This window comes from Gobio gobio (genome assembly GCF_949357685.1).
Source record: "Gobio gobio genome assembly, chromosome: 10".
NCBI lineage: Eukaryota > Metazoa > Chordata > Actinopteri > Cypriniformes > Gobionidae > Gobio > Gobio gobio.
The window spans coordinates 51,060,112-51,085,371 of NC_137116.1; the positions used below are offsets into that span (position 1 = coordinate 51,060,112).

A 25,260-nucleotide genomic window follows, 5' to 3' on the forward strand; every position below is an offset into this window, starting at 1 on the left:
AATAAGAATAATTTGTCTGTCCAAATAACAATGTTTGTCCATGTAATCTTTCAATACATTGCAATAACTGTAACTGTAACTGTAAACTGTCTTAACAGTCCCTCCCCTTTAACCATCTGTCTTCATTATGGAATGAGACACCCAGTTTTCACTATTCATTCAATTCCCACTGGAAAAAAAACCCTCTAGAAAAACAGGCAATACCCGAAAAACATTTACTAGTAGCATATCCTGTTTCACTTTGAAATATGCCATATTATCAAAATATTTCATGTTGACTTTAAGTAGGTAAACATTTTACAATACCAAAGCTTTCTTTAAGTGTTTAACTGAAGTCAGTAACAGTGGTTACAATGTCTGAACGCTTCAGACACAGCATTTATTTTTTTATTAGAATATATATAGAGAGAAAGACAAACATTTTCTATATTTTTTATCCACTGCCTGGCCCAAAAAAAGTTGCTCTTTGGATTTAAATAAGCAAAAGGCTATGATTGGATCATTATTGCAGTGATTATGTTTCTAGCATGTTATATGTTTGGCAACAGTTCTTCTAACTCTAATTGATGGAGTGTGTATCTTTTAATTTCTGAAACAACCATGTAGGAAGACACATCATGGCCATGTTCCAGGATGACAATGTCAAGATTCATCAGGCTCAAACTGTGAAAGAATGGTTGGGAGGGAGCATGAAGAATCATTTCCACACATGAATTGGCATCTCTGAGTCCAGACCTTAAATTCATTGGAAGTCTTTGGGATGTGCTGGAGGAGAGTTTACTGAGAGCTGGACTCTTGCATTGTCAATACAAGATCTTGACCACAAATTGATGCAACTCTTGATGGAAATTCACAGCACAACATTTATTTCCATCAAGAGGTGCATCAATTTTTGGTGCAAGAACTGCTGCCAAACATATAACATGCTAGAAACATAATAATCACTACAATAATGATCCAATCATAGACTCTTAAGCATTTGCCTTTTTAAATTCAAACAGAGACTTTTTATTTTTGGCCGGGCAGTGAATTATTCAAAAGTTTAGATTTAAAAAAATATATATTATGCTCACCAAGGTGCATTTATTTGATTAAAAAAACAAAAACAAATTATATATATATATATATATATATTGTGAAATATTACAATTTAATATATTTTAAAATGTAATTTATTCCTGTGATAGCAAAGCTGTATTTTCAGCATCATTACCCCAGTCTTCAGTGTCACATGATCCTTCAGAAATCATTCTAATATGTTGATTTGATGCTCAAGGATCACTTATTATTATCAATGTTGAAAACAGTTTTGCTGCTTAATGTTTTTATGGAAACCGTAATACTTAAAAAAAAAAAAAATGTATGAATAGAAAAGTAAAAAACACAAACAGCATTTATTTTTAACACTATAAATGTCTTTACTGTCAGTTTTGATCAATTTAAAGCATCATTGCTGAATAAAAGTATTAAAGGTGGGGTAAGTGGTATTTCAAAACTGCTTTAGTAAAGTGTCTCGGGCCGAGTACCAAAACAAACTTGTAGCCAATCAGCAGTAAGGGGCGTGTCTACTAATGACGGGGAGAAGAGAGCGCTCAGTGCAGGTCATTATTCAAAACACACGACACAGGACGGACATTAGCCGAGCGACGACAGAAAGAGATGGCAGATAAAAAACAAATGTGGAAGATGTGTGTGGAACTAAAGAAGGCTTACGGTCAGCTTTCCAGCGCTGGAGAGAACTCAAGGAGCGGGCGTTGCTTTATTTCTGCTCCATAGGCGAGAAACATTGATTTTGTTTTGTATCACAGAACTAATATAAGCTGGCTTTGGCTTGAATTTGCTCGTGTGTCATGTTCGCTTGTTTGTCCATTTGCGATCGTATTGTCGTTCACTTCAGCGATGATAAAGAGCCGTTCATTTCTACACCGATAAGCCTGGAGCGTCTAAACCTCCTCACTGTCTGTTTCAAGCGGCAGCTCCCAAAGTGTGTCTGAACAGTAAGATTATAAACTCCTAATATATGTTTGGTTCCTCTTTTCGTGATCGAGATAATCCTCTAATCTTGTCATAATTGCAATATGTTCGTGCTCATGCTGTCGAGTTGTTCATGAGAACTGTGTTTGTGTTTTTGGGATGGAAGGGATGACTTTTCCATTGAACATTCGACCTGGATTACCATAGCAACATACATTGCTTTCACTTATTGATGACATCAAACCCTCGGCCGGCTGGCACAGCAGATTCCGCCATAGTCGTTGCCTGGGTTACAGATGTTTTTGTTTTACGTACATGTTTGTTTTGGTGATTTGAAATCAACATGGGTTACCAGAAAGCACTTACCCCACCTTTAATTTCTTAAAAAAAAAAAAATCGTACTAACACCAAAATTTGAACGGTATACAAACTACTTGAAGTTTAAAACCCATAACACTAAAATACATGACATTGTTAAAAACTGTCCTTTTATAGAGCATTTTTAACATGATAGCACTTAAGAGAAAGTTTACTAGAAAAAAATCCATAATTATTTACTCACCCTCGTATCATTTAAACTTATTTTCTTTTTTTGTGTAAAGCATAAGGAGAACATTTAGCAGAATGAACATCTTGGTCTGCTTTGCTTCCCACACAAAGCTATCGTACGACTTTACATTACCACATTACTAAAAATAAAATGCTCATTCACCAGAAGCCCAGATATCCCACATATTCCAAAAGGAGTTGGTTATTGTACAAAATACTGCTATTCATATACTTTTTAAGGAGTGAATAAACATTCTAAATAGTTTCAAGGCGGAGACTAAATTGCCTAATCGCAATACAGTACAGCGTTAATGTCAGACCCACTATAACTAGGACATGGTGAGTGTGTTTCTTCTCTTTGAATCTCTTCTTGGGAAAGGAACAAAGCTCCTCACTTCTTTAAATGATAAACCTGTGAAAAAAAACAGTCACATTACATTTGCATACACAATTTATGTCAATATAAAAGTACAGCAGCCATGACTATCGGTGTAATATTTGTTGTTGCTCACGTTTCCACTCTTCTAAGGGCAATGTGGCGTTGTCGTAGCTGTCATCGTACGACGTGGGCACTGGCCAGTCATCTGGGTCCCTCAGGCCATCAAAATAACTGTGAGCCAATGCACCATCAGCAGTGAGACGAGCGTCAGCATCTAACACCAGCATCTTCTCAAGCAGATCTACCGCTGGGGTTAGTTACCAGTGCAGTGGTAATGAGGGACACGATGTGTCAGAAACACAGTGACAGCATTAGAATAGCAAAAGCTGATACATGTATTATTATGTGAGCATTATTGTATTAGTACAGGGCAAGCTGAGCTATTGTTTGACAACAGAGTGCATTAGTGCCCGTCCACTTTTTCAACGCCGTTTGGTTTTCCGGATGTATTTTGTCCATTCATTTCTTTCATAGGGATTTCAAAAAAGTCTTTGTTAAAGCGTTAGAAGCCTAGCCTGACAAGCCAGACCCACATCAAGATGTTGGGTCTGGGAACACACCATTGGCTGGGCTCAATCTGAGGGGCGGGATAAACGGTTGTCTTTCCAATTCCCTCTGCACGCAATAGGATAGCGCTACAACCAACCAGAGCAACGAAGAAGGTGAAGCGGAGCTAGCTGATAGATTAAACTTTCGCCGTATCCGGTCGGCAAACATCTTTCTTTCTTAAAGGGTTAGTTCACCCAAAAATGAAAATTCTGTCATTAATTACTTACCCTCATGTCGTTCGACACCCGTAAGACCTCCGTTCATCTTCGGAACACAAATGAAGATATTTTTGTTGAAAGCTGATGGCTGAGAAAGGCTTCAGAAAGGCCTCCATTGGCATTCAGTACATTTACACTCCCAAGACCCATAAAAGGCACTAAAAACGTCGTTACAAAGTCCATCTCACCACAGTGACTCTACAATAATTTTACGATGCGACGACAATAGTTTTTGTGCCCCAAAAAAAACAAAATAACGACTTTATTCAACCTCTTCTTGTCTTCCGGGTGTGCCTCCACGACGCATGCGCGAGAATATGACGTAGCGCCAGGGTTCGGGAATCCATAAAAATGCACACTTTAGCCCCATTTTGAGAACTACGCTGAGACCTAAAGCACGATCAATGTAGAATTCAACAGCTTAGATACGCGCGTCTTCCTCTGCTTGTAAACAAATCACTTCTGGGTCATCTGTCCGAACGCCGGATCTACGTCATAATCTCGCGCATGCGTCGTGGAGGCACACACGGAAGACAAGAACAAGTTGGATAAAGGTGTTATTTTGATTTTTTTTTGCGCACAAAAACTATTGTCGTCGCATCGTAATATTATTGTAGAGTCACTGTGGTGAGATGGACTTTGTAACGACGTTTTTAGAGCCTTTTATGGGTCTTGGGAGTGTAAATGTACTGAATGCCAATGGAGGCCTATCTGAGGCCTTTCTCAGCCATCAGCTTTCAAAAAAAATATCCTCATTTGTGTTCTGAAGATAAACGGAGGTCTTACGGGTGTCAAACGACATGAGGGTGAGTAATTAATGACAGAATTTTCATTTTTGGGTGAACTAACCCTTTAAGAATGACTTCAGTGCCGTTCTTTGTTCTTTTCTCAAAGAAAAGCTTAACTCCAAGTCTTCCAGAGTCGCGGCCAAAGCCGTTTCGAAAGGCCGCTGTTCGCCAGCTTCTTTGTTTTCAAGAAGCACGCAGAACCGCTGCAACTCTGCCGTCATTATGTTAAGCCCGCCCACCGACTCTATACACGATGTGATTGGCCAGACTAGAGTTTGTTTTTTCCAGCTCGCAAGCCAACGGAGAGTTGCTAGACGCCCCAGGCTGCAAATTAGATTTGCTGCTGCTAGGGTGCGTCTAGATTTCTAGACTATTATAAGCCATGAACCAAGCCAACCAGCTATGAGGTGAATCATAACATTACAAGCTTTGATTTGAAGCATACAAGTATTTGAAAAATCATACAAAAAGGTATAAGACTCTACTTGATGGCTTTTGTGAGAAGAAAGAAGTGCAATCCCATGAAGCATTGCGAACAGCATAATCTAATTAAAACAATGGAAGAATATTAAAGCAGCACTAAGTAGTTTTTGCTCTCGGGGTCCCCCTACAGTTGGGAAACAGTATTGTCATCTACTACTGTCGTAATCTCTTGTCATCTTACATCAGTGGATGCGTCGCACGTGCATTTGTTGACATGACAACTATGACATCGCATTCACACGGGGCGTCGGCGTCAATGCTTCTCGGCCCATGTGAATGCGGCGTGATAGCCCTGAACGCTGCAGGAGTTCACATGCAGGTGTTCTGCTTGCGTCGCGTGTGAAATGTCTTCATCCCAGGTACAGTGACATATGTTTCAGCATGTCATATGAATATAATTTCATGGGTTTTATTTTTTTCAAACGCCAAATGATCGCGATGCTCACGTTTACAAGCCAGCGTCATTATAGTAGCCTAGTCTATTGTTTCCCGTTTTACAGAATCTATATGATACTTCAATTCAATGTTTGAGTGGTAGGTAATAACCATATATCGTCAATATTATAATATCAAGCTACCATAGATGAATCTGCAAATTTAAAAAATCGATTTGCATTATAGCTTGAGGCAAGACAAATAAACCAATATCACAGACATGTTAGGTATCCTAAAATATGATTTTGTACGTCTTATGTATGTACTTGCAAGAATGTAGCCCCTCCTCCTTCAGCTCACGCCAACGAGCAAACGCTGCCCAATGTTGATCCTCGTCCTGCCTTTAATCCCATCACTTTCTCGTTTCCTCTTTTTGCTTTCCTCCGACAAAACCTTTGCTTTCTTATTTTTCTGTGCTGCTTCGGCCATGACTATAACATTCGGCAAACAAATGATAGTTGGGCTCGCACGTCCGAATTTAAGGATGGTGGTGGAAGTGACGTATATGCCGTAAAGCAGTCGAATTTTGTAGTTCTTTTTGTTCTCGGGTTACTACCCGAAACCCGAAGTTTAAAAGTACGATTAAAAACGATACAGACCCCGTCAGGCTAGGGCAGACGTGTCATTCAACCTATTGTAAGTCGATGTATCATCACAAGAGTCTTGAAAATATATTATGAAGGTTGAAAAGTTACCTAGTGCTGCTTTAAACTACTCATTTAAAAATGTTGAATATATGTATAAAAACAATATATTTTAAGTTAATTGCAAAATAAGCATATATATTCAAATATTTTGAGAGATTAAGGAGACCGACTCGATTACGTCATTTGCGGTGCTTCATGGGTGTCGCCGGAGCTAACGAGATCTTCTGGCATGGGTTCCTTGTTTCCACTCTCTGATTGGTAATGTAGTTTTTCACCACAAATTCTGTGTTAAACAATTATTTTAAAACTAGGTTGAAATAATGCAGGCAAACGGCTTCAACATAGATCAACAACCTCATAGTTCACAGTAAGTCTGTCTTTAAAAGTTTATAAGTTATCATTAAAAATTTAGTTTTTACTTCTGAAACTCGACAGCTGTGCTCTATAGTTATTTTGTAATTTTTATCCTTGATTAAGATTATTTTGGTCTGATTAAGCTTGGTTTAAGGTACTAGAATATGCCAGTATAAAATTAGAGTCAACTATAGAAATACGTGAATATCACGAATTAGTGTTTTAGAATAAATTCTAGAACGCAAGAGAACGCAAGTTAGGCTTTTTTTTTTACAGCATTTATTAGTCTAGGTTAATGTTTCATACATTAAATATACTATTGTTCATTGTTAATTTATGTTTGTTCATAATACAATGTTAATTTGTGCAGCTCTGAATGTTACAAATGTATTAGTATATGTAGAAATGAACATTATCGTAGATTATTAAATGCTGTTTATTATAGCCAATGCATTAACTAATGTTAGCTAATTAAATAGTAATGTCATTAAAATGTTTGGCTGACAGTTCATATTTTTTGTGGATGCCTATTAAAATTGCAATATACAACTAATCTAGAAGTTTTCACTGCTGTGCAATAGTATAGAATATGTGTGGCAGTATCTTCAGCTGACATTCTACCTGAAGTTTGGTGTAAAAATGTAAAATCATGCTTAAATAGCTCTGTTGCAGTCGCTCAGTATCTTGTCATTTTTGTCAGAAATAATAACACATCACATTGACAGGCAGTAACTATGCAGTCAAACTAAATCATAAGTTTTACACTGGAAAAGGATCTCTTGCTAAGCAAGAAATGTGACAACATGACAAAGGAGTAATTTTATTGGGGTATTGCTTACCTTTTTTACTGGCTCTGGGAAACAATGTAGAGAAATCTTTGCGTGGGTAGTGGGGCAGAGATTTGATATAGTTCTTAGCCTATTTAACAGCAGCCAAGAGATATTGACACTTGTCAAGATCAGGGATGACAGCTGAGCACAGTAGCTACAGCAACTGTCACACAATATGTTAATAATTCAGGTTGAAAATTTTCCCCAAAATATTCAAGACCATCTTATTTCCCATCGCATTAGCAATTCATTCTGAGTTGCATCAGACATCAGTCGCATGTTTAATCAAGATTCAGACAAACCATGTATTAAAGATACTATCTTTGGTTGCATTGAAATTGTCTTACCTCTGGGCTTTCTAGTTTCTCAATAAATTCAGGACCTGGTGTTCCTGTTACTTTCATTATCTGAGTCAACTGATCCATGTCTGAATGTCAAAAAGTTAAAGGCAATACACAGTCATTTCCAAGTTATTTCTGTTCTTGACAAGCAAGACAAAAGGGAACAAGTGGGCACAGTATTTCTAAATGCAATCACAATGAACTAAATGACAGTCCCTGTATGTCAGTGACAGTAAAATTTAAGAAACAGAACGTTAAAAGGATAGTTCGCCCAAAAATGAAAATTATCTCCAAACCCTCATGTCTTTACAAAGCTGTATCAGTATGCTGTCATTTTTTTTCTTAGTTTTTTTATTGTATTTTATATTTAAAAAAAAAAACTAAACAAACCATAACAACAGATAGGATTGGAAGGACATGAGGATGAGTAAATAATGTCAGAACTTTTAATCAGATTTTTAATCTAGCCCTCGAAAATTAGGCAATAAAGTAAATTAGGCAAAGTGAATGCTGAAGGATACAGTCTTTTCCTTTAAAGAGTGTTTTTCCATTGAACATTTCACCCATGATGCACCCAACAGACCAGATGTCCACTAGAAAGGAGGAAAAAATGCAACAATCACAAATATTAAACTATAATAATCATTACAACCACCAGTCATTAAAAGAATGCAAACCATTTGACATGCTATCCATTTCACACAGCTACTGAACTCAGCAATATAGAACCGATCTTAGTAATAAATACAAATCTGAGCACATTCTGACTAACTGGCAATTAAAGAGTGATATTTAAATTAAAGGGATAGTTCACCCAAAAATGAAAATTCATCATTTACTCAGCCTCAAGTTGTTCCAAACCTGTATGCATTTCTTTCTTCTGCTGAACACAAAAGAGGATATTTTGAAGAATGTCAGTAACCAAGTAGTTGATGGTCCACATTGACTTCCATAGTATTTTTTTCTCCATACTATGGAAGTCAATGGAGAACATCAACTGTTTGGTTAGCCATATTCTTCAAAATATCCTCTTTCATGTTCAGCAGAAGAAAGAAATTGATACAGGTTTGGAACAATTTGAGGGTGAGTAAATGATGCCAGAATATACATTTTTGAGCGTTATCCTTATTGAGCAGACATAACTATACACATTTTAGCACAGTGAAAAAGTATTAATGTTAATACATTAATACTCATGAGGAATAGTATGGAGCCCTTAAAGGGACATGGTGGTGTAAAAAAAATAAAAACATGAGATGGGAGGAAAAATAATAATTCAAAGCTTTTGCGTTCTCTTCTGCGCAAAGTTTGTCAGGGACATTGACGCAAAAGCATTGACAAATCTTTTTTCCTTCACCATGTCCCTTTAGGGGTTTCGTAGAATAGTGAAACATGGAGTTCTTAATCTAATCAAACAGTTAAGAGGAGCTTGTTCATCAAGTTCTGTCAGTCACAACATAAGAACACATATAAGTGTAGTACTGCCGCAGGCGACTGAGTTCAGACAACAATCCCACACGCAGCAAATGCAGAAACATTTGACTTTCTCATTCATTACAATTCATTAACACATGTTAAATACATTTAGTGCTGTTTTTAATTTATTTCATTTATTGTAAATACAAGAAAAAAGTCAGTCAATCAATTCAATATTCTGTGAACCTTAAAGGGATAGTTCACCCAAAAATAATTTACTCACCCCCATGTTGTTCCAAACCTGTATAAAATGTCTTTGTTCTGTTGAACACAAAGGAATATATTTGGAAGAATGTTTGTAACCAAACAAATTTCACCCCCCAATGACATACTATGGTAGTCAATGGATGCCGAGATTTGTGTGGTTACAAACATTCTTCCAAATATCATTCTTTGGTGAACTATCCCTTTAAAGGAACACGCCGCTATTTCTGAAAATAGGCTAATTTTCCAACTCACCTATTTTTAATTTAGTCTTAGTCTTGTGCCAAATGTCCTTGTTAGTTTTAGTCATATTTAGTCATTCACATCTTTTAATTTTAGTCTACTAAAAGTCTTGTCATTTTAGTCTAGTTTTAGTCAAAAGAAAACTCAATATATTGTGTGGCAAAATAAGTTACATAAAATATATATAACCTGTATAAATGTATGTGCCACAACACCATAGCTAACTGGTTGATGTACAGCGTAGATGCCTAAAATCAGCATTAGCTTATGAGACAATGGGCACAAATATCGATTTCGATCTTGATTCAGTATGAATTCATATGTATATATCCTACTGTACATATAAGGAAAAATAAGTTTGCCTTTTAGCACAATTTTAAACTTTTTTGGGGGTTAAATTATATTTGCTTGCATTCTTTACTATTCACTATTAATTAACATTTCACAAACAAGTAAGCAGTTATGATCTGCAATACTTTTTTGAGCAACTAGACTACAAGTATATTGATTAAAGAGCCATACAGAATTAAATAGTATTTAGTACGGAAAGATCTCCTCAAAATATTCAATAAATATTATTGAACTAAAATATAGGCTATTTATTTTAAAAATAGTTAAGGTGTATGGTCACATTTGACCACCAATGTGTGTAAGTGTGACTAATTAGTAAAGAATACCTGAGGGCTAAATACAATAAAAACCTTAACATTAAAGTTTACAATGTTGCATCTCTACCACTCTCCATAATAGAATGATAGAGAAAATGAAGAGAGATTTTATCTTAGTTTTTATTTTATGCAAAACATTTTAGTCTTGTCCTTTTTTGTCAACAATAATGCATGTTAATTTAGTCTTAGTCAGCGTTTTTGGACATTGGTGAAGTCTCGTCATCGTCTCTTCTTAGTCATGGAAAAAAAGGTCATTGACGAACATATTTAGTCTCATCTCGTCTGACGAAATTAACACTACAGCCGATCTCCGGGTCTGGCGGTCTATATGAGATTCAATGATCTATGCTAAGCTAGACCCGGAGATCGGCTGAATGGATTCAAAAACGGTAAAACTCAACTGTTTAACTCTAAGGGAGTTGGAAAATGAGCCTATTTCTAAAATAGTGACATGTTCCTTTAAGGTTCATAGAATATTGAATTGATTGGTAAAGATGTAAATTTGTTGGAAATAAATTGTATGCATTAAATTGGAAGATGTCCATACGTTGATATTGCATGTCTATCCAAAGAGTTCTGTGCTAGAACTACAGTAGTGGCCAGTAATAAAAGTGAAGTATAGAGGGGATAATTTTTTTTAATGATCCTACAAGTTCGATTAAACCATCAAAACAGGAGAACATATTTTATATTTTTAAAATATAAGGGAAAAACAAAACACTTAAGTAGGTTAAGGTATTTATCTGAAAATTATTTGGCAAAAAAGGCAAGGTTTTATTTTATTATGCCAAAAAATGCATAGAAAAACAAAAAGCATACATTGACTAATCAGTTATTAATATTTAGATGGTCAAGTCAAGTCAAGTCAACTTTATTTATATAGCGCTTTTAACAATGCAGATTGTTTCAAAGCAGCTTCACAGTGTTAAACAGGAAAACAATGCAACAGAATTTTATTCAGCCGTATAGCCGTTCTGGAGAAAACGGTGATGTCATCAGATCATTTAATTTATCATACAGTGACAGTGTGGGCTTTAGATCAGTAATTTAGTTTATATGTTTAATTTAGTTTAATAATTAGATTTATTTGGATATTTATTTAAAAAATGTAGTGTCCCCAACTGAGCAAGCCAAGCCAGAGACAACAGTGGCAAAGGAAACCAAAACCCCATCAGGTGACCTAATGGAGAAAAATAAACCTTGGGAGAAACCAGGCTCAGTCGGCGTGCCAGTTCTCCTCTGGCCAATTAACAAACAGTGTATGATTATTATTCTGACAACTTTACAGGTCAGAGGTCATAATAGATCGGAATATTCGAAAGATCGAAGGCAACACGCCGGAGACGGGTTTATTGAGGATGATGTGTCGATTAAATAATTATTAAATAGGAATAATCTAAATATCGGAGTTAGGACTGTGCGATTAATCGATAAATAACCGAAACCGACATTCAGAACCTCTAACCAACGTATTTTTCCCATGTCGGTTATTTCGGTTTTCACGTGACTCCGCCCCGTCAGTCACATCAAGTGCAGTTTGCAGGCACACAGAGAGAAGCAGGAGCAGTTATCTGTGTTTATAGATACCCAGAATCACTATAGTAACTGCATGTTTTACACAGTTTATACAGGTCAGTTAATTGCTGTTCTTATAGCCTACGCGCTGACACACACACACACACACACAAACACAGATGGCGCGCGCAAGCCCCGAAGCCGCTTTCACTTTCGTGTTCATAAAGTCTGTCAAGTATGCGTTTAAAGGCTTGCCAGTTTCAACATTTAAATCAATTGTGCACTATTCAAAAACAACAATACGGAAAACTTCTCCGTTCAGTGCTCAGCTTCTTTCTGTGACAGAGAGCCGAGCCGTGTCGCGTCTCTGAAAACGCGCGCTCTTTCTCCTGCGTCTTCACAAAGCATCATTTGTATGTGGTTTAAGCCCTGCCAGTTTGAACATTAAAGCGAGTTTCAACCATCAGATGTGTATTATGTTGAACTAATGCCTGATATATTGTGACACACGAACACTCAGACAGTAACTCGCACATTACGTGAAGATCGCGCGCAGAGAGCAGTGCAGAAACGCAGAGTCAACGCTGTCCTGTGACTAAAGTAAAGTCACTAAAGTAGCTTAGAAACTCAACCGTTATAAGCATACATTTTAATACCTTTGCAGTAAGTACAAACCACAGCTTAATAATGAATAGAGATGGTATGAGTAATTCACACACACAATCACTCTCTCATTAATGCATTCAAATAAATGTAATGTAGGCCTATGTGCTAATGTATTTGTATCTGATGTACAACAAGCAGAAATCTGCCCCATAGACAATAAGTGCTGAAAGTGAACCGTTTCCTTCAAGTATTTTAAAATCACAAAGAAATGCACTTTTTCATTAGAATAAATAATAAATTTAGAAAAAATAATAATTTATTAAATAATAATTTAATAGTAGAAAATATTTACAGTACAAACCTTATCAGTGGACTTACTCAAAACCTTATGAGGGCAAAAAAAAAAGAAAAAAGAGCAAAATAATCGAGGTCAAATGTTCAATTAATCGAGGTTTTTATTTTTGGTCAAATCGTTACAGCCCTAATCGGAGTTATCACGCCGGAGACGGGTTTATTGAGGACAAGAGCTATTTGTATGACAGACTTGTCAAAAAATGTCCACACAATTTAAGTTTTATTGCGGTATCACACACACAAAAAAATAAGCTCCAAGCACAACTATGCAATATTCTTACAAATTCTTCAACAATTTTTTATAATTTTGGAATAAAAGAATGTAGATGTCAATTTGCATCACTTCTGGCCACTATTGTATACCTTTGAATACTAATGAGAGAGTGTTATAAATGCTCATATAGACCAATAGAGGTGCTATTGGACAGATTTCACTAACTGGACCATAACAGATGACTGAATCAACCATTAGTTACCTCATATTTTATGAACAAATGTTTTGCTAAAACACCTGAGTAGCTCTTGTTAATAATTTGAATAGGAATGTACATCTTAATGAATGACAAACATCTTGCCTGTCTGTGTGTAGTGCATCCAGTTTAGAATGACCTCAGGGGCTCGGTACCACCGCGTCACAACGTAACCGGTCATCTCTGCTTCTGCATGACGTGCCAGGCCAAAATCCAATATCTGCAGTCAGAGCAAAGGAAGGCGTTACTGTCAACTACCTGGGGTTTACACTTTTTTCTTTTATGGTGAAAGAATGGTGGCACAGACCTTCAGCTCACAGTCTTGGTTCACAGCCAGGTTTCCTGGTTTGAGGTCCTGCAATGCATAAAGGTGTTAATCTTCCTACAAAGACATGGTTCTTGAACAATTACACAAGATCTTAGTGGGTTTCTTAACAAATCTTTAGTCTGATTTCAACAAGCTGTATTTTTCCCATTCAAAGTGAGCTGGGCGGCTTTAAACAGTTCTGAGCATGTACAGGCACTGCTTTACTTACAGGAAACCACTGGCATTACCTCATAGTACAATGCACAATAGGAAAGCTCACCCAATGCAAAAAGCCTTGAACTCACACTGATATGACTAGCTTGGAGGACCTTTTTTTTTTTTGTACATTTCAATCTGGCAACAAGGTGTGTGCATCCACTGCATAATACATACTTGTTAGAATATGTCTCCAGAAAATCCTATAAAATGTGTCTATTACACAATTTAGGCAATATAATCTGACTACTTATAGATTACTTTGACCTTACTTTTAGTCATAACTTGATTATTACTAATATTTGAATAGAATAGCCTTGTACTATACTGATATAAAGAAACAAAGAGAAAGATTATGGTGAAAATTTGATATCAACAAAAGTGTATTAAACATTTTATTACGTCAGGGTTTCCCAATAGTCCCAAACAGAAGGAGGTTTGTAAGTTGATGAAAAGGTTTAATTTAACCATACAAATGTAACATTTTAAAACAAATGAAATAAAACACAAAAAAGATGAAATATTGTATTTGTTATGCTGTGTGGCCTCTGAATTGTGCAATTCCACAAAACCGGAAGGCTTTCTGACTATACATAAGCAATAGGCTGTTTTAGAAAAGACAATTTAAAATATAGAAAAGAAGAATTGGTGAGAATCAATAAAGTATGTATAATTCACATAAAACTAAATGTAATCTAATTACAAGTATCTATTTTTTGGAATCTGATTATGTAATCCAGATTACATATATTTTACAAATATGGTTTGTACAATAATTTACTTTTCTTTATTTGGAATTTTGACCCCCAAAAAAAGATTATTCATAATCAATGATCAAAAACACAGCTTCACGTTACATAACTGAGTCGTCAAAAAAAACAACAATACATTATATTAAATCTAATTGGATGAGACATGTCTGAAGCTGTTGTAAAATAGTTATTAATAAATTATAAATATAAGCTGAGAGGGGTCTTTTTTCCGATGAGAGGAAGTATAGTTAATGGCTGTTGATAGTCCACTGATCAATACATATTAGCGAAATTAGCTGCAAGTAAATGTAATTCATGGAGATGAAAACTCCCCCATGGAGCACATTTGCATCTCCCGAAGAGCTACAACGATCCCAAGAGATGCCATGTGTCTTTAATTCAGCTCTGTGTGGAAATGATAATTATGAGCAGATGCTGTTTATTCACTGCCAGTCTCACTTACTCTGTGAATGATGCCAGCACCATGAATGTACTGTGGAGTGGAGAGAAACAGAGAAAAAAGAAATACCACAAATCAGTATTATGAGATTCTTCACTGTGTATTTGATTACACTAATAAGATTGATCTGAAAGACTGTATTAACATTCCTACTGGCAATAATCCTAAACCCAAAGCAAACTTCTCTTTTTACACGTATACATATTTCACTAAGCGCATGCAGCAATTTTTCTAACCAAGCATGCAATGTACACTTTGTTCACGTCACTTTGGTCTTAAGTGCATGTCTGGTTTCCTGCAGTTCTAATGTTTTGCATTAATTAAAGGGTTTGCAGGTGTTCATGTTTCTGTTCTGACCTAGTGAATGCCTGATGTGATTTACAAGTGGCAAATATTTGGTCTTTTTTCTCAAACAGACGGTTACTTTAGTATTGTGAGATGTTTAGTCAACAGGAAAATGCATTCGCAACACATTTTACTTCCACAATGTGATGTATTTTCTAGTAAAAAGGAAAATGAAGGAAGCAAAACTTGGTTTTAAGAATCAGGAAATGAAGGGATTGTGGTTGTTTTAGAGGTGGAGCAATTTTTTTTTTTTAAGTGCACTGATAAATTATTCACAATAAGTCCACAAACATGTTTGGGGTTGGTAAGATTTTTTAAAAATGTTTTTATGTCTCTTATTCTCACCAAGGCTGAATTTATTTGATCAAAAATATCAGTAATATTGTGAAATATTATTACAATATATTTTCAAATATAATTCATTCTTGTGATGGAAAAGCTGAATCAGCAGCCATTACTGTCACATGGTCCATCAGAAATGGAGCTGATTTGGTGCTCGCACTTTTTAACAAATCCTTCCCTCACGGGTCAAAATGACCCGAAGCCCAAAATTATACTTTTTTTTCTTTGTCCAGAAAGCTTATTTCATTTTGATTATATTTTTTCTATTTTTTAAATGCAATTGTGGAGATTTTTTTGTTAGTTTTTCTTTTATTTGCCTTTAAATTACTAGATTTTATCAATAAATAATAAATCAATAGTAATTTAAGCACATTCTTTCAACTTCACTTCAAAATAACACAATTTCATGCATAACCCTTTTAATTCAGCTCAAAATATCTTACATTGGGAGTCTTTGCCGACCTTTTGTGGAAAAAAGATAATATAACATGATATTTCATGACCCTTGCCACTTGGCCTTATACAGTTGCTCTATAATATAGCGTTGCACCAGTCGTTCGTAAGTTCTTTCTTAAATTGGAACGTAAAGCCCACACTAGAGGCTTAGTAACTACTAGATAGTTTGTAACTAACTCTGTACTTTTTTCGGTTGCACCATTTGTTCTTAAGGCAGAACGTAACTAGTAGGTCGTAAGCTCTCCGTAAAGTAATGCGTAGTCGCATAATATGACGTTTACCCTCAATGATCCAATAGCAGCCTTCAAATACGTGAGCAGAAGTTGTGTTAAAATATCGTGAATTTCAGTGTCCTTCATTATTATAACTTCTTTTGCCTCACGTAACCAACGGTAAAAATAAATTTCCATTAAATACGATACTTAATCATGAATAGCATAAGTGCTTTTAGATATAAATAACATTCAGAAGCATTCAGTATATGAAACAACATTAACCCATAAGAACCCGGACCAATTTATCCTTATAGGAAAATTATGGGTCATATAAAACAGGCTTAATGGACCACTTGTAACATTTTTCTGCAGTTGTTTTTGAAATACAACCCCTCCTTGTGAAAAATATGTAAAGTTACACATATGTGACATTAGGCGTTTATGATTCATTTTTTATGTTACATATATGTCACATTGGGCATTTATTTCTCAGTTTAAGAGAAATACATTTCTCAGTCCCAGATTTTATATAAAACATAAAGAAAATATATAACACTAAAAAAATTATTGAATCTGCTAAATTAATTGAGCAGCTCATTAATATTTTTCTTAAAGAGCACCTATTATGACATTTAAAATGTTCCAAATATTGTTTTAGAAGTTCACAACAACAGTTTTGCATGCATGCAATGACAAAAAAGACTTTAGTTTTCTTATAATATGCATTTATTTTTACCTGTTTTGACAGCGATTCTCAAATGATTCCTTTAGTGATTCAGTTTTCAAAACCCCGCCTTTATGTGACGCTAATCTGCAGTGATTGGTCCGATGACCCAGTCAGTTGTGATTGGTATAGTCTGTGCAGATATTTTCGGAAACGGAACGCCCATCAAAGTCTTATAGTGACAGTAATTTGTTAATATGTGTCAGGAGTTATAAATATGAAAACCGCGTCGGTACCGTTTGATTGTAATATGAGCCTCAGCTGATCTCATTCATAAAAAACTCCTCTATTCTCCTCACGAAGACTCGCGACAAATCAACATCCCTCAGGGCTTTTATTTAAAAAGTGTGCAGATGAGGAGACATATTGATAGATTCTCATATGTCTGTGTCAAATTTCTAAACAGAGGAGTATTTTTTATTCAATACTTCCTCAAAATGCGCAGATGTAGCCTAATCATGAGCGATTGAGTCTCTTATGTGTTGTTTTCAATTCATACTGGCAGCCGGAGGGCGCTCTGTGCACATGTAGTCCATATATGGTACAGACAGACGAAGAAGATACCATGTGCCATAATAGAAGTCCATAATAAAAGCTTCCTGAGATCGCGAAACATGCAAATAGAGACATTTGAAGACTAATAAACACACAATCGCGACGATGTATGGTTTGTCTTCAAGCCACTTAGTCTTCAAATGCTCATCCTTGGGCAGATGAAAATATTTTGCTTTTGAGTCGCACTTCAGAACACAGCGTCTCGTGGCCATGATGTTTTCTAGTTTTCACTGGCGTCTTGGAGCGCAATAAGTGGGCGTATCGTATTCAAATAACTTGAAAAGTTGACGTCATCTAGTCAGAGAAAAAGCTTCGGTCTTCTTACGATTCTTAAAAATGACTCAGAGTCGACTCTTACTTTTGAAAGAAAATAACTATATATACGGTGCACTGTCATATTTCAAACTTTGCAGGATGTTTTTGTTCACTTAGATCTATGTTACACACTACATGAAAGGTAAATTTCTAAATTCCATGATAGGTGCTCTTTATTATGACAAATACATAACATCAAAATTCCACCAACTGTTGTAAGGTTAACAGCCCGATGTGACATATATGTCACCACTGTTTTAAGGTTAACAGCCCGATGTGACATATGTCACCACAATATTTTCATAACTTGTTTTATATCAATTTGTCAATTTTTTAAGTTATTAAAAAAATGTTAGAATTGTTGCATGGGTTGAAACATACCTTTAGTAACAAAAACAAGCGTATTAAAAAATTGCTCACACTGCAACATGTGCTAACCAGACAGACCACCATTTTGGAAATGTTGCCATGGCAACAAAAAATGCACAAATTGTCACATGACTGAACCTGGGTGTTCCTTATATGTCACTTAGGGACTTTCTGAGTTGAAATTTAGGGATATTGCTTTAAAAAGACCTTTCCAGATAATCACCAGTGTTTGTGATACCCGTGTCACTGTGGGTTCTTATGGGTTTTTAATAAGGATTAATAAATAAATACTGAAACAAAAAAAAAACATAAGAAATTACTTTTATTGATTATGACTGATTTCATTTGACATCATGACGGACCGATGGGACAGATTCACGCAGCGGCACGCACAGTTTTGGATGGTTTCGTGTTGAAGAGCTGCAAATAAAGTAATCTATTCACATAATGTTTTCTCTCTTAAAATGTAAGCGAGTGTAAATGTCAGCGTTATCATATATCTGTAAAGAATTTAAGTCTGTCATGTAAAACAAGAGCTTATTATGCAGTTCAGTCAGTCTGCTTTATTATTCCAACCATTACTCCTGATCGGAGGCTTCCGTAAATATTTAGTTTATACGTAGAGTTACACTTCAACTAAGTTTAATGGTGCAACGCAAAAATATTTAGTAGTGCGTAAGTTGTAACTTAGTGCCCATTTACGTCAAAGCTAGGCTAAGTTGTAACTTACACAACTGGTGCAACCGGCCCCTGCTCTTTATGGAGCAAATGAGCTGTTCCGCTGGGTCCTAAAGTCAGTTTCTCTTCCATATGCATTCAGCATGTAGACATTTTAACATATTTTTTTGGTAGTTTTAGCATTTCAGTTTGAATTTTGAGCATTTTTAGGTTTTCCGAAGCATTCCTCATATTCCATGAATTCCTATGAGGGTCAAATTGACCAGCGAGTGAAGGATTTGTTACTTTTTTAAAATTCAACCACACTTTTTTTGTGCATTCGTGGTTCAAGTGCGACAAAAGTCCAAGGGTCTTGGACCACTTTTTTTTTTCAAAATGACCCAAGGGAAGGATGAGGGTTAGTAAATTGTTTAGTGTTATTGTCAACAAAAAATAATGTGTGGAAACTCTGATAAATTTTTTTCAGGATTCCCTAACGTATAGAACGTTTATTTGAAATAAAAATCTTTACTGTCTCTTTTGATCAATTTAATGCATTCTTGCTGAATAAAAGTATCAGTTTCTTTTAAAAAAAAAATCTTACTGACCCCAAACTTTTGAACGGAAATGTATATTAAAGTAAACAGTAAATTCATATTCACATGAAGATTCTGCGGTCAATTCAAACTCTATTCTTGCTGCGTTGCATCACACAGCATTTTCATTTTCCATGAGGAAAGAAACTATTGGAAACTTGTTGCATCATGCAAGTTAGGCAAATTTGGCCTCTCTATGTGAGATGTTGTTTTGCTTTGACCTTTAGTCCGCACAGCATCTGATAGACCAGGAACTGGATACGGTCTTCTGTAAGGACGCCCTTGACTTTAGAGAGATCTGTGTACATGTACGGCATCACCAGGTAGCTAAAACAGAAAGGAATGGCTTATTTCTCTCATTATTTAAGGAACAGTTCACCCCAAAATGTATTCTGTCATTATTTCAAACCCATAATCTGTTACACTTAATATGACACATAATCTCTGTCTTATTCTCTCCATGGAAAAAGACATTAGAAAGGATCTTAATGCAGCTCTTTTACATCACACTGAAATTAAAGTCACTGTGAACTGTCGTTTTACGAAAAAGAGATACAGGTTGAGTAAATAAAGACAGAATTCTAATTTTTGGCTTTAAATATGTCTCAGACAGATAGATTTCCCATACACATGCCTCATTAAAGACTTACAAGTCTTGGAAGTCGTCCATTCTGGAGGCAGGAGTGAAGACGTCAAGCAGGCCTATTACCTTGGGTTGGACAGCAAAAAACAGGCAAGAAGTCACAGTCTTTTCACGATATTATAATGGTGATAGACAGACGGACTGAATAAGGCTGCCTGGGTTTCAGTGTATCTTTTAGATACATAATACACCATTTATGACGCTGCAATCAATCATCATCATGTCTCCAGGCGCCACAAGTATCCTGTCCCGTGCACACATACTCAGTCCACTAAGCTAAACATTTGATACTCGCACCATTCTCAATGAAAACAATGCGTGATACGTCTTTTGTGCCTTGCAAAAGCCACTCAAGCCATTGAAACTTCTTTCTGCTTGTGTTGAAATCCAGCACTAACAATATAAGCAACAAGATCTGACCTCAAGGCATGTCAGGCAGAGATGACACTTACATTTTCATGTTTCATATGCTTGAGTAGCCTCAGTTCTCGGTAGGCTCTCTTTGCGAAGATCTCCGACTGAAAGGGTCGGTGCAGCTTCTTGATGGCCACCTTCTCTTTGGTTTTATTGTTGATGGACGAGCTAAGATAAGGAGAACAATCACCATCATACCCAAACATTATGAACTGAGGTTAAAGTTTCAAGAACCAACTGTAAGAGATTCAGGAGCCGATACAGAAAGTGCAATATTTAAATAAGAAACTACACAAGCATCTTATCTGATACAATCCGCTCACATTGCTTTGCTGCAAAGACTAAGCAGTCAGAGCATGTGGGTTTCACAGTCCCCCACTTTCACCAGTGCTTGATCTTAGAGCAGTTATGAAGGTTTTGTGGCATCAAACCCTCAACAGGAAATGTCAACGCTGCTGGGATAGATCACATCATGACTAATTTTAGCAGTAAATGTGACTACCGTAGTAAATACACAATACAGAAGCACAGATGAACATAAACATCCACAGCAAAAAGCCTGCAAAATTAGGAATGCATGATATATTTGTGACAATAGTAGCAATGTTAGTCTGAAGCCGTTAGTGGATGTTGAAAATATCTAACTAGAGTTACAACCTTCAAAACATCCATTGTTTTATTAATCTTATCAACTGCACAGTACATTTGACATCCACTTGAAACATGATTTCACTTAGTATGAAAAACAGGCTTAACATATCCGTTATCATTCATAACCGATTATTATTGGTCATCGTATCAGGCCAAAGTTTGATTTCAGACGGCCCCTGCTTATGTGTATTATATGACACATAATATTTATAAGTTAATCAATTAATATTTAAGCTATAACCAGGCTATAGGAAGGAAGTTCTGCACAACATTACAGTACCAGGATTAGTATCTTTTTAAATGTCCTATGCGATTATTCACAAACTACTACAAGTTAATCCAATAGTGACTAGCATCTATTCAGGACATCACTAGCACGCATTACTTTGTTTACTAGTCACTATCCCAATAGTGACAAGGGTAACACTTTATTTTACCAGTCCTTCCAGATAAATGCGGCTTTTTTTTGTGTGATTGTTGCGGGCCAAAATCCTTGATTATGCGGCACGTTTTCTTTAAAAATGCGATGGAAAATGCGGGATATTTATGCAATGAAATTGCGGGAACTTGCAAAAACTGCGGTTTGATGAAAAAGAGGAAAAAAAGCACTACATCACAGAAAGTGCTGGGAATATTTAAGTTCATCTTGTTTTATTGAAGACCTTAATAAACACATGGCTCAAATTTACAAAACATTGAGTCAAACAAGTTCTGTAGCTTTACAAAAGGAAAATGCTACAACTTCTGAAAAAATAACTTCCTTTTTTACAGAGGTAGCTTTACAAAACAGACATTCGAGTGCTTCCAATGCACAAAGTGCAATCTCTTAAAGGGTTAGTTCACCCAAAAATGTAAATTCTATCATTAATGACTTCCCCTCATGTCGTTGGACACCCGTAAGACCTCCGTTCATCTTCGGAACACAAATGAAGATATTTTAGTTGAAATCTGATGGCTCTGAAAGCCCTCCATTGGCACAATGCACTGTTCACTCTCAAGACCCTTAAAAGGTACTAAAGACGTCGTTACAAAGTCCATCTCACTACAGTGGTTCTACAACAACTTTATGAAGCGACGAGAATAGTTTTTGTACGCAAAAAAACCCCAGAAATAACGACTTATATAGTGATGACCGATTTCAAAACACGGCATCATGAAGCTTCGAAGCGTTATGAATCAGTGAGTCGAATCATGATTCGGATCGCGTGTCAAACTGCTGAAATACGTGACTTAGCTGATCCAAACCGCTGAATTGACTCACTGATTCATAACGCTTCGAAGCTTCATGATGCCGTGTTTTGAAATCGGTCAACACACCGGGAAACTGTTTTGCGCGGTCTTTTGCTGTTATTTTTGTTGGCCAATGAGAATTTGCGTGCTTCATCATGGTTTCACCGATATCTATGGTTTCTCCACGGTGTTTGCAGCTTTCGATGACGTTCGCGTCGGGTCATTACGTCACTTCAAAACGTTCCCATGGCAATAGGGGGAAATGGCGGCTCTTGTGTGAAGTAAACAAACATTTTTCAACTTTCTGCTAATATATAAGACTTTTTTGCAACGAAAATGCAGGGATTATGAAATCATGTTAGCCCTGCATATCTTGGACACGGAAATAGGCAATTTATGCGGCGAAAGTGCGGCGTATTTGAAAAAATGCGGCCCCCGCATAAATATGCAGACGTTTGGCTGATTATGCATTAAATCATGCGATCGCATAATCACGTTTTTCTGGAGGGACTGATTTACAGTGTAAAACAGTCCCTCCAGAAAAAAAAAAACTTGTTTTACCAGCCTTGTTATACTTTCGTCTGGCTCCTCAGCGCGAGCCTCCGCCTCTCTTAATGTTAAGAGATAATTGAAATTTGAAATTTTAGACTTGTTTATTGAGTGTTTTCCATGGTTGTGTTGACATTTCTGCCTTTATAACTGAGGGGATTATAATCAGAGGAAGGTAAAGTTTAAAATAAAAATGTTTAAATGTAAATATTTTTCTCCTGGTCCTTATTTTAAATAGATCATAAAACATATCAATAATTATCGATATCGACCGATATGAAACCCTTATATCGTGATACAGTTTTCAGCCATATCGCCCAGCCCTAAGCAGGGCCGAGTGTTGTGGAGCTGAGCAAGGCCGCTGGAGCGATTGTTAATAAGATGAACGCAACACACTCCTCGCGAGCAGCGGGACTTTTATTATGCCACAGTCGCCGCCACAGTCGCTTTTCCAGGTCATGAGTATGAGGGAACGCAGCTCTGTTTATCATATTAGATACACCTGAGTGTGTTGAATGTTATGACGTCATTTGCTCGGCGGCTGCTATGACACTTGTTCACACTGCAGTGAGAGGAAAGTGTTTCTGCAAAATTAAAACCGGAAACCGAGGGTAAAGCAGATATGACGCAATCGACAGGCGACGCCCTCACACGTCCCGGTTCCTTGGTTAAAATAGCAATTTCTCACGATTTACAAATAGTTGGAAACAGTTGGGATATTGTAAGTACTCAACTGAACAAAATATATAACACTGGCCTAGTGGTTTTTGGATATTTTACTGGAAAAATGTTACATAGTGCACCTTTAACATGAACCAAGCATGCCACACAAGTCCTGAAAAGGGAAGCCAAAGCGTTTGGATCGGCCCCAGGTGGCTGGAGGCAGTATAGTTCAAGTGTTCGTTTTATTAAATAAGTATGGTTTTAGTTAGTTATTTGATGCTATCAAAACGGAGTGTGACGTTATGATTGACAGCTGCGATTGACAGCTTACGGACATTTTCAGGAACTAGATTGGAGCTTTAACTTTAATTTCTACATTCCCATGACTATTTATTACACAAAAAGTTCAGGGGCGTGTGATTGATTAGGTGGGAGTGTGGGCCGGACCTTGATATTGCAGCTAACTACTGCAGACTCCAAGATGTCAGAGCCATATTTGGAGGCTTAATTTGGAGTTAAGGAGCGTCCATCTTTTTTTTTTTTTTTTTTTACAGTGTATGACATGAACTAACAATAAAAACACTTCTAAAGCATAAAAACATCATATTGTTAATGCTATTTGTTATTAGTATTTAATGTAATACAAAACAACATTAGCACACTGTTGCTCACACAAAAAGTTTTTGTTCAACAGTCATATTTTTGGATATGCATGCTTTTTATACCTTAGCCAACATGAATTAACAATGAACATTTGGATTTTTATTAACTAAAGTAAACAAAAGATGAATAAATAATGTATTGCTCATTGTTAGTTAACATTAGATAACTCATTAAGTAATGGGACATTATTGTAGTGTTACCCTATTCTCTTATATGAATATAAGTAAGTTAATATGAATTTCAATCCTTGCTGGTACTATGCTTTTACTAGTAAATGTTCACTAGATATGAATTATTAACCATTTAGTAACGAGTAACTAAAGATTACGTATGGGATACTTGTCAGTTCTGTGATAGTGACTAGTAGCAAGCACTAATAACTAATATAATGAATACTAGTCACTATAAAAAACTAACAAAATAATAGTTAGCAAGTTGAACGCAATGGATGCTAATCCGGCTTGCCACACAGCGTCCTTCTTCTTCATGTGGTAACCTGTTGAGATGCAGTTCATGAGCGTCTACCTGTCTGTCAGGAACTCACCACACGCTGCCATACGCTCCGGTTCCGATCTGCTTCAAGCAAATGTACTTCGCCGGGACTTCCCAAACCGTGCTGTTGATCTCCTCTCGACTGAACTCCACCCGTGACTCCATTTAAGCTGTGAAGGAAAACAGGCAGAAATCAAACGTTCACCGCGCACACAGCGACTCCTACGCGATACTCTGCATTCGAGCTCCGAAAGGTCACTGCGTAGGAACGGTTCTGATTCACGCCAAAACAAAACGGACGTTTATCTGGTTGTACGTAGTGCGCAGCGGCCGCGGAATCGACGTTTTAAATCACGAGCCATTGAAACTTTGGAAAGCTTGCTGTAACCGAACGAGCTGAGATCTGCCTGACGTTGACGTCATGATCCCCCACACACGCCCACTTTCGAATTCAAGCAACTGCCGTTTTGATTGACAGACCGCTGCTCACCTTCATGTAAACA

General features: G+C 36.5%; 1 protein-coding gene across 1 annotated transcript; it reads right to left on the minus strand.

Annotated features, from left to right (window-relative positions):
* Positions 1–1,162: 1,162 nt before the first annotated feature.
* mapk13 (mitogen-activated protein kinase 13) lies at positions 1,163–25,198 on the minus strand. The gene is made up of 12 exons (XM_079826529.1): positions 24,810–25,198; positions 20,548–20,677; positions 20,103–20,161; positions 19,674–19,779; positions 14,882–14,911; positions 13,451–13,498; positions 13,249–13,363; positions 8,129–8,200; positions 7,614–7,693; positions 7,276–7,354; positions 3,036–3,209; positions 1,163–2,935 (listed from the first exon to the last, which is right to left on the minus strand). Exons 1-12 carry the CDS (start codon positions 24,920–24,922, stop codon positions 2,853–2,855), a joined length of 1,089 nt encoding a protein of 362 aa, XP_079682655.1. The 5' UTR covers positions 24,923–25,198; the 3' UTR covers positions 1,163–2,852.
* Between the last annotated feature and the right edge of the window lie 62 nt (positions 25,199–25,260).

Bases quoted from the DNA above. Each gene is read 5' to 3' on its own strand.
- mapk13 (XM_079826529.1), bottom strand. From the start codon at position 24,922: ATGGAGTCACGGGTGGAGTTCAGTCGAGAGGAGATCAACAGCACGGTT. The intron at 19,780-20,102 runs GTAAGTCTTTAA...TTTCTGTTTTAG, and splicing joins ATGGACGACTTCCAAGACTT to CTACCTGGTGATGCCGTACA. The intron at 8,201-13,248 runs GCAAGATGTTTG...CCTCCTTTCTAG, and splicing joins GATGCACTACACACAGACAG to TGGACATCTGGTCTGTTGGG.